Source organism: Cajanus cajan, chromosome 10 (genome assembly GCF_000230855.2).
Source record: "Cajanus cajan strain Asha chromosome 10, NIPB_CcT2T_4, whole genome shotgun sequence".
NCBI classification, from domain to species: domain Eukaryota; kingdom Viridiplantae; phylum Streptophyta; class Magnoliopsida; order Fabales; family Fabaceae; genus Cajanus; species Cajanus cajan.
In genome coordinates, this window is record NC_138526.1 from 31,286,610 (window position 1) to 31,300,196 (window position 13,587).

The window sequence follows — 13,587 nt, forward strand, 5'->3', positions numbered from 1 at the left end:
AGAGTCAGTTTGAAGAGAGATTGAAGAATATTCAAAAAGAGTTTGAACAGAAGTTTGAACTTTTGGCTCGTTCTCAGCAACAGACTGCAGTTGCTCATGATGGTTTTCGAGTCAGCACTAAAGGGAGTTGTGCTGCTCCAAATCCCTCACCGGATCAGACTCACACTGATGTACCAAACCAGTGTGAGTTATATGTTGAGGATGACCCCCCACGGTTAGTGGCTATTGGCCGAGTATTTGAGGGTGGCTCAACCATCCATGGTGTCCCTCTACAGCCAGACTGGACACAGGTTGTGGTTGACCAAGTTCAAGATGCTGCTGCTCCAGTGCCTTTGCCCAATACAGAGGTTCAACTAGTGGGGCAGGCAACCGGCACATTCTTAGCTTGGCCAAAACGTTTGGTCATGCCGCTTTCAGCACGGACAAAGGTAATTATATTATTGCTCTTTTATATTCTTATAATTCTATTATTGTTTAACTAATTTTCATTATTTCTTTAGGATTTTATCAATCGTGGTAAAGAGGTCATCAGAGAACCTCATGTTGATGATGCTCATATCGCAGAAGCTGAGGGTGATCCCATATCTAAGCTTCTAATCATATTACCACGATTAAAGAAGAAGCCAATTCAATTGCAGTGGGACATTAGAGTTTTTGGAGTTGATAGCTCTGATGTTCCACTATACATATCTCTGCCTGATGCATTAGAAATTGTTGGGGGAAACTTCATGTTAAATATATCTATCATACAGCTGTGGGCCATGTAAGTCATATTTTCTTTTATGAGTCTAAATTTACAATAATTACATTTAACTTATAATAATTATTTGTGTTAGGTACATGGACAAATTGAGTGTGGAGCAAGCACAAGCAGAAGTATATGGATTTATTGAGCCTCAATCAATCCAAAAATCAGGAAACACTCAGGTCCAGATCCAGTAATATATGCAAACATGGATGAGTGACTCAAGAAGAGATATATACATGGCTCCATACATTGACGGGTTAGTTTTTTAATTGGTTTTTTAATCATGGTAATTTTATAACTAATTTGTTTGTCATACAATGTAGGTCCCATTGGCAGTTAATGGTAATCATTCCTAAGGAATACACCGTGGTGTGGTTTTGTTCACTACATCGAAAACCAAGCCACGAAATTAAATGCCAATTACAAGGGTAACTAAATTTTTTCATTATGTTTTAAAACTGTAATTATATATATTGGCTAACATTTGTTTTTATTTCAATTAATTAGAATCGTGTCTGGAGCTAATATTTTAAGTGGAAGAGCCAGATCATCAAAGTCATTACATTTCATATACCCTAAGGTTAGCAAATTAATTCATAGTCAATAATATTTAAATTTATTGACTTTGGAAATAATAGTTATTTGTTTCTCATTTTAGTGTAATAAGCAACAAGACTCGTTTGAATGTGACTATTACATCATGTATTGGATGAGAGCCATAGTTTCTGCGGGTATTATTGATTCTTGGGCGCAGGTAATTCATATCAAAATTTATTTAACTATATTTACCTTTAGGATAATTAACATTGCATATTAATGACACTTAAATTAATGTTTCAGGTCTTTCAAGATCCATCTCCATTGCCCGAAGATGAGTTGCTCAAGATAAGAGAACAATGGACAACTTTTAATTTTTTCTAAGTTTAGTTAGTTAGATATTATGTTTATAGTTTGATAGTTAGTTAGTTTAGTTAGTTAGATAGCATTGACAAACATATGTTTTATAGCTTTTTTAGGATAATAGGATTTACATTGTCATAATTTATGTTTTTTAAGATTTATATATTATTTTCTTTTTGTCATTCAATTTTGAAATATAATTTGAATTTCTATTCTGGACTGTCTGGTTTAGATTTGGTATTTTGGACTATATTTATATGCAGGTGTTGGGTATATCAAAAATTTATAAACGTTTTTAAAAAAAAAAACTCCCACAATTTACGTCGGACATGGCCTTGTCCGACGTAAATTTACGTCGGGCCTTGCAATGGCCGACATAAATTTACGTCGGACCAGGCCATGTCCGACGTAAATATGTGGCATGTTTTTTGTCCCTTTTTACATCGGACTGGAAGAATCTCCGACGTAAATTTACGTCGTCTTTCAGAGGCGACGTAAATTTACGTCTCCCGTATTAACGTCGAAATCTTTTCCGACGTAAAAGGCTCAAAATAGGCGACGTAAAAGACCCTTTGTGTACTAGTGCATTGTTGGTGGAGCCAATGATGATGTTGGCTATAGTGGTGGTTGTAGTAACAATGATGTTTGTAGCATTGATGGTGCGATGGAAGCTTGACGGTGCGACAATGACGATTGCAATGAAGATAGTGATATACACAATGATGAAGACAATCACAATGATAGCAATACATAATAATTTTATTTATAATATTTTAATTTAAATAATTTATTTTGATTTAAGAATTAGAATTGAACATTCTCATTCTCACTTTAAAAAGTCATTTTTATATGATACGTCCATATATATACATATACCAGAAGTGAAATCAAACACATCTTTTCTAAATATAAAATTTGAAAATTAAAATTATAAATTCAAAAATAAAATAAAAAATAATTTGTGAAACCAAACATACCCTTAAATGTTGTAATTTATTACCTTCATTTTTAAGAATAATGTAGAATCGGATAATTTTTACCAACATTAATTAACACTCATCCACCGGTATATTTCTAAAGAAAAGAACTCACATATATATATATATATATATATATATATATATATATATATATATATATATATTATTCTGTTAGGGTTGGAGGTCATGCAAAACAACAGCAACGTTCATAGACATATAATCAAGACGAATATGTCTCATAATCGTACAAAATTAAGCCCCCATCTAATCATGGGGGCACTTTGGCCTACATATATGTGACTTATAATTCTTTGCTTGCCAAGGGTAGATCTGTTTATAAACCTCAAGTCAATGTACTTATGTTTTGCTATAAGTGATGGGTATATTAGGGCAAGCAAAGTATTTCATGGTAGCGAGAGAAATATCGTGTACTTGATTTGTTTACTAAAAATCTAACAACCCCATGTGTTAGATTCTTGCCCTATAACTAGGATAAATCTTTACAAGTACTTATAGTTGCACAGCTTTGAAAGTGTATGTAAGAATAGTGTGCACATGAAGCCCTCTACAATTTACTTTTCCAGATATCGCTTCAGCTTTTCCTTCTGTGTAGCTTAAATTCCTCTTCTCGTTGGCTATAAGCTGCTGAAAAATTAAATTCGTACTTTATTCTATTTGCATAAATATGTAATCTACTTTTTAGCTTTAACCTTTGACAACAATATCATTGTATATATACGAATTATATATATATATTGTGTTTCTCTTCATTCGAATCTCAGTGTAGAACATTGATTGGATATCGGTCATTTGTTAGTACTGTTAAAAAATCACTCAATCAAGGACGTTTGAAAGTTAAAAAACAAGTATTTCCAATTGCATGCGTGAAAATGATTTCAACTATCGCTTTAATTAGTTTGTTTGTGAAACTAGTTTGATTTGTTATAAAATAAAATAAAATTACTACTTAACTACATGAAACGTATAAAAAAAAAAGTTAAAAAAAAACCTTAGCTACACGAAAGAACATACTTAGTTATTTGGTAATGAAACACTTATGATAGAATTTGATATTAAAATTATTTTGGCCAATTACGATTCTCGCAATAACATATTTCTGTTGAAAAATACATATATATTATACCAATAAACTAATGTATTAATTTTTTTAGTATTTTGTATATACCTTTTTTATGCATTTTTAAAATTAAATAATACATAATAATAGTTGCAAAGGGAAATGAAAATAATTTATGGACAATAACGTTATTTTAAAATATAAATCCTTGATTTGCAAAAGATTTACATGAGAACTGTGGTCCGAGTTCTGATAGTTACCCTACATAAGACTGCTAGCTAAAAGGTTAAGCCATGAACACTTTATTAACATGAGAATTTTCCTTTTTTGACTATAAAGCTCATAATTTGTTACCTTTATCTATTACTGGACTTATACGTGTTTCCGCATACACAAAGAGTTAATTCATCTTATCTTTTGTTTACATATGTGTGCATGAGAGATAAAAGATGTATAGCTATAGAAACAACAAGTGGAGTGGTGGGTTAACAGGCAAGGAATCGTACTATTGCATTTATGCCTTTTTTTTACGTGTGAAAAGTAAAACAAAATATTATGCAGTTTGTGTATTTAATTATTTCCACTTAAAATAAATTAACAGAATATGAAGTTGGTGCATTTTGTGATTATCATGAATATGTATACCCCTTCTTAATTTTAATAAATTTTTTGTTACAGAATATATATTTTCAAATAACCATTATTAAATCAATAGCTTTATTTTTGTTAAATAACAAATTTTTATTTAATTATTATCCTTTAAATTAATAGGGCCACTTAAATCATGAAACTATGATTTTTTTATAAGCAAAATCAAATTAATTAGAGGAATCAAATCAATATTATTCTTTATTATTATTATTATTATGATTATGATTATTATTATTATTATTTAGATTGAGATTTGTCCTAAGCTGAAGAGAGAGAGAGAGAGAGAGAGAGAGAGAGAGAGAGAGAGAGAGAGAGAGAGAGAGAGAGAGAGAGAGAGAGAGAGAGAGAGAGAGAGAGAGAGAGAGAGAGAGAGAGAGAGAGAGAGAGGAGTTGTTGTGTGAATGGATAGAAATATGAATGAAGTATTCAAAAGAATTAAATGAAACATAAAAATATATTTTATAATGATTAAAAATATGAATTTTTAAGATACAATTTTTTTATTAATTAACATAAAATTATTTATTAGTTTTTAGAATGTTTTAAGAATTTTTTACAATTTTTGTATATTATATAAATATTTAAAATTTAATAAAAAAAGACCATTTCTCTTCCATTTCATTCCATTATGAGAAAGAAATAATTTTTTGTGGGTTTAACGAAAATAACTTCATCTCTTCCAATTATTTCTCTCAAAAAAGCAGTGGAAATCTAAAATTTCTATCATAATATTGCTCTCTCCTTCCTATTTTCTTTTACACTCTATTTCTACCAAAACAAACTAGGGTTAAAATCATACTTGTCAAAATAGACTACGTACGTAACTACGAAAAAAATGCTAATAATTAAGCTGAAATGACCTAAAGACAACAGGCTATAATATAGCAGCGTGAGATATGCATGTATTACATGCATTATTGCTTTGAAATGTGATTTTAGCATGACAAGTTTTATCAAATGTGATTGAAAATGAAACAAAAGGACGAAATTTAAAGTACAAACGTACATATATAGAGATTTTATAGATTTCATTACACGTTTTGGAAATTTGAGAATATTGTGACATGATCCAAAGGGTTATTTGTTGGAGAGATTAACCCTTTAAATAAAGCTTAATATTTTCATAAACTAGTCCTTATATTTTAATTAAGAGATACTTTGATTTAAAAAAGAAATGGGTTGATTGTATATTGATTGTATATTGAGAATGCCTGCATTTCCCTTTTAATTTAGTACACATATTAAAAATGAAAAAAACTACGCAATTGTACATAACATTTAATATATTCAGTAAAAAATCATTAGAGTTAATCTAATATTAATAATTGAAATAGTATATTGTAATTTAATATATATATATATATATATATATATATATATATATATATATATTAACCAGCTAACAAAAACATGATTATAATTCAAAATAATAAAAAAAAAATTGAGTCATTAATTTCGTATATGTAAAATTGTAATAAACACACTTTTAAATCATTTGGAGAGAAACTCAATCCGGATCAATCAATGTAAACACAAACCGAAAATACTCTTAAACAAGACATTTTGATATAAATGCTCCTACTAAGTGTATCACAATAACTTTTATTGCCAACACAATGTTGATAGTTTGTACCCCCATCAATATTTATTCTATTTTCACTATTAAAAATAAAAATAAAAATAATTACGAGTACAAGGTTTACGCGTTTAACAGTTGCACACAACAGCAAAGAGACCAGAAGATGAGAAAGTAGAGACACAGTTTAATTAATTTGTTTCAATATCCATATTCTTAGCTGCCTAATTCCCTATTATAGTCTTGTCCACTTGCCTCGCCAACTTGCCACTCTTCTTGCACTATCACAATAGCCTATATATTTCACACCACAAAATAAGAAACACCAACCAAAACACACACACAACACAACACAACACAACACACGTAACAATTAATTTTCCTTTTCTTCCATGCCCCTCTCTCCTTCTTCCATGGCTTCAATCCCTCAGTTCTATCCAAACTACACGTTCACCACTCATGATCTTCAGGAGTTTCCCACACCACTCAATGGCAACGCCTCAGTGATGGACAACGCCATGTGGGGTGCTCAAGATAGCTTGATTCCTGTGCTTGACATGAACAATGGTGCACTTGATCATATTGTGTCACTTGATTGTGATGCCATGGCTTGTGCTAATTGGATGCCTTCGTTCTCTGAGCAACTTGGGGGGCTCTCTGACTTGGCCATTTCGGACTGCAAAATGGGCTTCTATGGAGGGTTTCAGAATTTCAACTCCAGATACCAACCACATGTTGGGGAGTTTGGAGAAGAATGTTGTGGGTTTGTGGAGGATATTAAGCCACCTGCTTATCCTAATACTGCCAGAGAAAATTGGGTATGAATATGATTAATTATTGTTGAATTGATGATTCCATGTTGTGTTTCATGTTATCAGTAAGAGTTACAATGATGGAACAGGATTCAAACTTATAATACAGTGCATATCACTTCCACTTCTGTTAGTTATTAGGCCAACCCTTGTATTTCATTGATGATGTAGTGCATGTAGCAAGGTTAAATCTTTTGCATACATTATTATAAGCATGGTTTTATTTTATAATAATTTTAAATTTTCATATATGTAGTCTCCTTAGGAAGGGAGTTGTAAAATGAAACGTGTCATATGTGAAAGCCTCTTCCAAATTTGAAAGTGGAACCTCTAAATTTTCATTCCAAGGAGTCATGATGATCCCCTCTTTTAATTTTTTTTTTCAATACAAGTTTAAGAGAATATTTCTAAAGTTCTTTGATCACATATTAAGGATAGTTCTCTTTTTTTTTTTTTTGTAATGATCATATATTAAATAGTAAGGATAGTTTCATTTTATTAAACGCTGTTTTGAATTTTATGGCAGGGAATTCAGGGTAATCAAATGGCAGCAGTTGAGGAGCCTAACATAAAGGTAGGAAGGTACTCAGAAGAAGAAAGGAAAGAGAGAATTCTCCGATATTTGAAGAAAAGAAATCAAAGAAACTTTAACAAAACCATCAAGGTCTTTTTATATTCTCTCTTTCACACACTCACACTCACATACACACTTACACAAGACTCTTTCATCTTTCTGCATAATCTGGAATATGGAATTCACTTTCTCATTGACCCTTCTCCACAGTACGCATGTCGGAAAACCTTAGCTGATAGGCGAGTGAGGGTTAGGGGAAGGTTTGCAAGAAACAATGAGCTATGTGAAGAAGACATGGCAACAAAAAAGCATGAGAATGATCATCATCACAAAGAAGACTTCTACGGTGGTGATTCAATCCAGTTCCAGGTAACTTTCATTCTACACTGTTAAGATGGATATTTAGAAACGAGAATCCATAGCTGACAATGAAATGTCATCCTATCCAATGAATAATAATACTGTAATATAGTTTTAGCCCTTTTAATATTTTCTAAACAAAGTAGTAACTAAAAAATAAATATGCTCAATTCATTTTTTAAACATAAAAAATTATCCAAACTTTCTTGGTTAAATTTCTTTATAATTTTTTTTGTTTCTAATATGTCATTAAAATATAACTATCTAATTTCATGCCTAAATGCATAAAAAAAAAAAAAAAAGAAATTGTGACAACCATAATAATTTCTGATTAGATAATCCTTTATGCATGCAGTTAAAGAATGACGAGGAGGATTGGCTTCAAGAGGCTATGGCAAGTCTAGTTTATTTATCTCATTCTTCACCGGAAGACATGTAACTAAATTAATTAGCATCATTGATTCCACATGATCGAGAAGCTCTAGTTCAAGAAGATGTGGGTTTGAAACTAGTAGTGCAAGGTGAATAGGAGGAGAGAGAGTTTACCATAGTTAATATTTTGCGATTGTATGCTAATTTGTTCTCTTTGAAAATTAAGCACGTAGATATATGTAAACTCTAATTGCATGGCGGTGTAACCAGCGGATGTAGATTGTTTGATGTTAATTTTAGAGGCATCGTCTTTGTTAAGGAATTCGATGGGCCTAGTTTGACTGGATACTTGGGTTGATTGAAAGATATAAAAATATTCCATGGAAGAAGGGACTTTATGTTTGAGTAGACAGAAATATTCCGATAAACTAGCTCATAGGTCACTATCTCTCAAACTGTTTGGAGTCAATTCTCTCTATATTGATGTAATTGTCGTAGTGATCATTACTGAAAGCCACTAATCGGAAATTCGATCTAGTTCTCATATTGGGATGATGGATATATATTGGGGTCTCTACAGGGACGTTTTATATTTACATTGAATGAACTTTTCAAAATACTTGTGTTAGTCATAGTTAGGTGAGTTTACGAGTATTGATACTAAATTCAATTTTTTTAAAAGAAGATTTTGAATTCAAATCTTATATGACAAAAAAAAAAAAAAAAGATAATTGAGAGAGAAGACATTATTAAAAGTGATTAATAGAGATTAATTATCAACAAAATTAATAAATACTTTATATTAATAATTTGTTTCCAAAAAAGAGAAAAAGTAGATAAGGGTTTTCCATCTCTACGAATAACCTCTCAATTGAAAGTAAAATAAAAAAAATAACGAATATAAATGAGGAGGAAGAATCTATCTTTCATTTTTCATAAAGTATGTGAGAATTTCTCCCTTTTTAATTAAATGGTTAATTAAAATATGTTTTGAACATTTAAAAGAGTTATATATTTTTTGACAAATAATTTAATTATGTCAAATAGCTAGTATATGTTTGTAAAGTTTACTATACTATTTATTTATTTATTGTAGAACCCTCAATTCCCAATGATAAGTTAAGAAACCCTCGAATCAAACACTAAATGAATGAAAAAAAAATCTTTTAATTTGTTTACATATTAGTATTAAATAATTGTTTTTAGAATAAATGGTTGTTGCACTGATCAAATTATAAAAACATTTACATTATTATTCGATCACAATCAATATGTATGATAAAATTGTTAATTTTTATAATAATTATTACTTTAAAAATCATATCTACTATAAGTTTAATTAATTATAAGATAAAGCATTTTATATTAAAAGTTCATAGAAATTAAAGTGCACTATTCACATTTAAATAATTCTGTCAATTGAGTGTATTTTAGATAATGCAGCTGGTTGAATATATTTTATCTTAGAGTAATGTGTTTTTTTTTTTTAATCAGCAAACAAGGGATATACAAATTGAAATGATACAAGGAGTACCACAACCAAGTCACAATCAAAGAAACATGCCAAAGCTAATATGATCTAGCTAGATGATTAATTCCTATTCATGCTCAAAGGATAATAAATAAGACCTAACCAACCAATTGATCATTCCTACCACTACTGTATCACCAACATTTACAACTTTAACATGTATAAAAGCCTCCAGCCATACCCCTAAACCAGAGTGAAAATACCTTTAACCAGCCAATTGATCATCTCAATTGATAATAAATACGACTTTTAGACTAGAGTGAAAATGCCCCCTAGCTAGTATGTATTGTCATCATATACATTTATGCATAGTTAGATATAACAGAAAAATTACCCAACCAACACCTTTTCACAATATCAAGTGCAACGTCACAGGTTCAATAAACACATTTCAAGATTGACAGTCCATTATTGAAAGGTGTAGCCAAAATTTGCGAAAAAATATTACGAAGTTAAGTATAAAATCTGTTACTTCTTTTTTATTGGTTAAAAATAAATAAATAAAATCCGAATGAAAGATTTGATGAAATTATGGGTGTTTTACCATTTCATAGTATACATGTAAAGTTGCTTTCCTACTATTAAGAAATTTCCCTTTTATTGTTAATGTATTTATCTTTTGAGTTACAATAGTGTGCGACACTTATTACAAGTTAAACTGAGCCAAAATAGCTTAAATAAAAAAGAAGTTCCGTATTAAATAAATAATAATAAAAAAAGAATCTGGTATTAAATAGTTTCCAAAATGACTATGCTCTTTGATAGATTTTCTCCCCCTTATATTTGGACATCATGGGTGGAGATGGGTAATTATTAGCGTATAGCTTTTCCATTCAGTTGTGGATGCCAATCCTGTGTACAGGAAAAACGAAAAAAGGAATTATTCTTCATTTGTTTGTGGAATAATGTGAGAAAATTTTAGACAAAGACCTAAGAATATAGAAGGACAAAAACGGAAAGAAAAATATATTTGTAACTTTTGTGTGTGAACATGTGTTATTCTCTATTGTTTCGAGACAGTGGGATGGAAATTATATTTCTGAATAAATGTTTTCTTAATGTATATACAAACTTAAAAATTAAACTCATAATACATATTTAAGAAATAAAAAAAATGTAATCAGAAGAGGAAATTTCAAAAAAATGATTAACCGAATTTTGTGATATAGTTATTATCAAAATTAATAGATATTTCATATTAATAACATTAAAAAAAAAAAAATAACAGTGCACCACACTACATTTAAAAAAAATAAACTCTTTAATTTATGTTTGTTTTTCCTCCTTCCTTCTCCATTTAAGAAAATTATATTTCTTAATAAATATTTTTTTAATATGCATACAAAGTTAAAAATTAAACTCATAATTACATGTTTAAGAAGTAAAAAAAGTAATTAAAATAAAAAAATTTACTTAAAGTGATTAATCAAGTTTTTCCATAGAATTATTATCTAAGTTATAAATATTTCCTAACGTACTTAGAAAAATAAATAAACTCTTAAATCTAAATTTGCTTTCCCTCCTCTGTTCTTCCCTTTCAATACTGAGTTAAGGGTTAGAGAAACCCAAGTAAGGGTAAGGGACCTAGGCGAAGAGAAAAAGATCAGGAACCATGTTAATAATGATTTAAAAAGTAATTAAATCAAAGACATTTGGGTTATTATTTGGTTGAAGTAATAATATAAGATTCGAATTAAAACTATAGTCATAGTTTATGGTTCAACCTATTTAACCATTGCACGACTCGATTTTTGAAACATTGCTTGTGTTAAAGAAACGTGTTAAACTCTTCACTAAGGAACTTACAAGCATATATCCTAGACAATAGATTGCTACCGACATTATGAATCCAATCTATTATTACCAAAGGAAAAAAAAAAAAAAAAAAAGATAAATTTTAAAACTTTATCTTTTGAAAAACGAAGCTCTTGCAACACCTCCCCCTTTTGGAAAGCACCTAAAAAATGTTCTCCCCCATTTTTATGAGTAAAGCCTAAAAGTAATAAGAAAGTGTAAAACACTTCCAATGTTTTCACTTGCATGATTTATTCCTCCGTCCCCATGCCAATCCAAAAGACAAAAGCACGAGGACTTTTTTCAATTAAAAAAATAATAAAACAAGGAATTAAGCTGTTTGTGGTTCTACTTCTGTTGGAGGGGTTTATCTCCATTATTTTATATAGGAAGACAAAAATAAATGTGAATTTGATACATAGTGACCCTCTAATTTGCTCCAACTTTAAATATAGGCATTTGTAATCATGTTTTTGACTTATAATCCGTTATGGGTCAATCTTTATTTCACAGTTAATGTGGTTGAGAATAGGTTCAAGAAAATTCCTGTTTTACCCTTTTATTTGCATTAACATGGATGCACACAAAAAAAGGTTTTTTCCGAGGCCCAATGACTATGGAATTCAATTCCAATTCCTTGAAGGGCACGGTGCCATGCCAAGAACATTTATCCTTATCTGGCCAAGCATCTAAACAATGGTTCTTATCCTTGTTCAAGTTCAAGAATAAGAATGAATTAGAAGATATTTTCCCGTAGTTTTATATTGTTCAATTGTACTCTACACGTAACTCATAGCATATATAGTTTTTTCTTTTCTTTTCTTTTCTTTTTTTAACAATGACAAGTTTAAAGCTAATACCTCATACATAAACTACACAGATTCTCCACAGCTGAGAATATATATAGTTGTAACTATATATTAAACAAAGGAATTGCACAAGCTTTTGTCACTTTCGTGATAAGGACTGTTACCAACAACTTAATACTAGTTCTTTTCTCGTCTGTTTATAATGTAGAAAACCATAATTCTGCATATTAATTATGTGACTTAAGTAGGTCACCTAGCTCCTGACACTGTTACAAAATATATTGGGGACTGGCCCCTACCTTGTTGAAATGTCACGTTCTTAAAATCTCTCTTTTCTATTGGTACCACATTGCTTTTCTAAGAACTATTAACTTCATATATGCTTCTTAGTGGTGTCGTTTTCGTAGTGTTATCTTGCTCTCTCACTGTCATCATGTTCAATCAAGACTTTTAGGACATACAAATAATAGTCACACCTTAGTTGGATATTTAGCGTAGAAATTCTGTATACACAGTTTGTAATTGTATGTATACTGTGAAGTGTATCTAATAGCTTTAAATTAAGCTTCATTTTCTTTATAGAAACTAGCAGAAAAGAAGTCACTTCGTATTTTCGTGAAGACTTTCTTTAAATATACACATATTAGTAGGAGTAGTGTGTAGTTATCAAAGTTTCTAGAATAAAACTTCTATACAATATTTTTTGGTCATTGATTAATCATTATTACATAATTTATGCAGTTTTTATAAAAGGTTAAAATTGTTAAAATAATTTGTATACTAAAACAATAAATTACTTTAATTTATATATAAATATAAATAACAAAATCACTAACATGTCGCAGATGAAAAGATTAGGTATATATGTATAATATATATATAGTTTGGTGGTGACATAATATATAGAATTTTCCTTGCAGCGTTGAGGTTTTGCATACTATGGTTGATTCCTTGATTGATCACAAAAATGATCAAGTAACATGTCTCGATTAATTTCTCTGGTTTTAACATGGTGGGGACGTGCCCTAATGCCCCTAAATACTTTATATATAGTCAAAATATAGATTGATTACTAAGCTATATGAACACACTTTATGTGATTGGAAGTGGTATATATAGTATAGCCCTTTTCAGATTCTACCTACAAGTATCCTTGTTCCTTCTAGATCTTGATGCGTTTTTACTATGTCATGTTGTAAATCGAATTTTTTGTCTTCAATTTTTCTTACATAGGTTTAGTCCTCCATATTAACACCCATTGTTCATTAATTAAAATGAACAATCATGAATCTGTTACGTGTAAATTAGCATTGACAGAAGTTTTTAATAACATAAAAATAAATGGCATATATAGAAAGTCAAATTAGGAAGAGATGGGAATTGCAAAATTGGTCAAGATTCG

General features: G+C 29.9%; 1 protein-coding gene across 1 annotated transcript; it reads left to right on the plus strand.

Moving 5' to 3' along the window:
- The first annotated feature begins 6,177 nt into the window (after nt 1-6,177).
- Nucleotides 6,178-8,397, plus strand: ASML2 (activator of spomin::LUC2). The gene is made up of 4 exons (XM_020375353.3): nt 6,178-6,751; nt 7,272-7,409; nt 7,530-7,688; nt 8,035-8,397. The coding sequence occupies exons 1-4, from the start codon at nt 6,326-6,328 to the stop codon at nt 8,116-8,118; spliced, it is 807 nt and encodes a 268-aa protein (XP_020230942.1). The 5' UTR covers nt 6,178-6,325; the 3' UTR covers nt 8,119-8,397.
- Nucleotides 8,398-13,587: the final 5,190 nt, after the last annotated feature.

Bases quoted from the DNA above. Each gene is read 5' to 3' on its own strand.
- ASML2 (XM_020375353.3), top strand. From the start codon at position 6,326: ATGCCCCTCTCTCCTTCTTCCATGGCTTCAATCCCTCAGTTCTATCCA. The intron at 7,410-7,529 runs GTCTTTTTATAT...CCTTCTCCACAG, and splicing joins ACTTTAACAAAACCATCAAG to TACGCATGTCGGAAAACCTT. The intron at 7,689-8,034 runs GTAACTTTCATT...TTATGCATGCAG, and splicing joins GTGATTCAATCCAGTTCCAG to TTAAAGAATGACGAGGAGGA.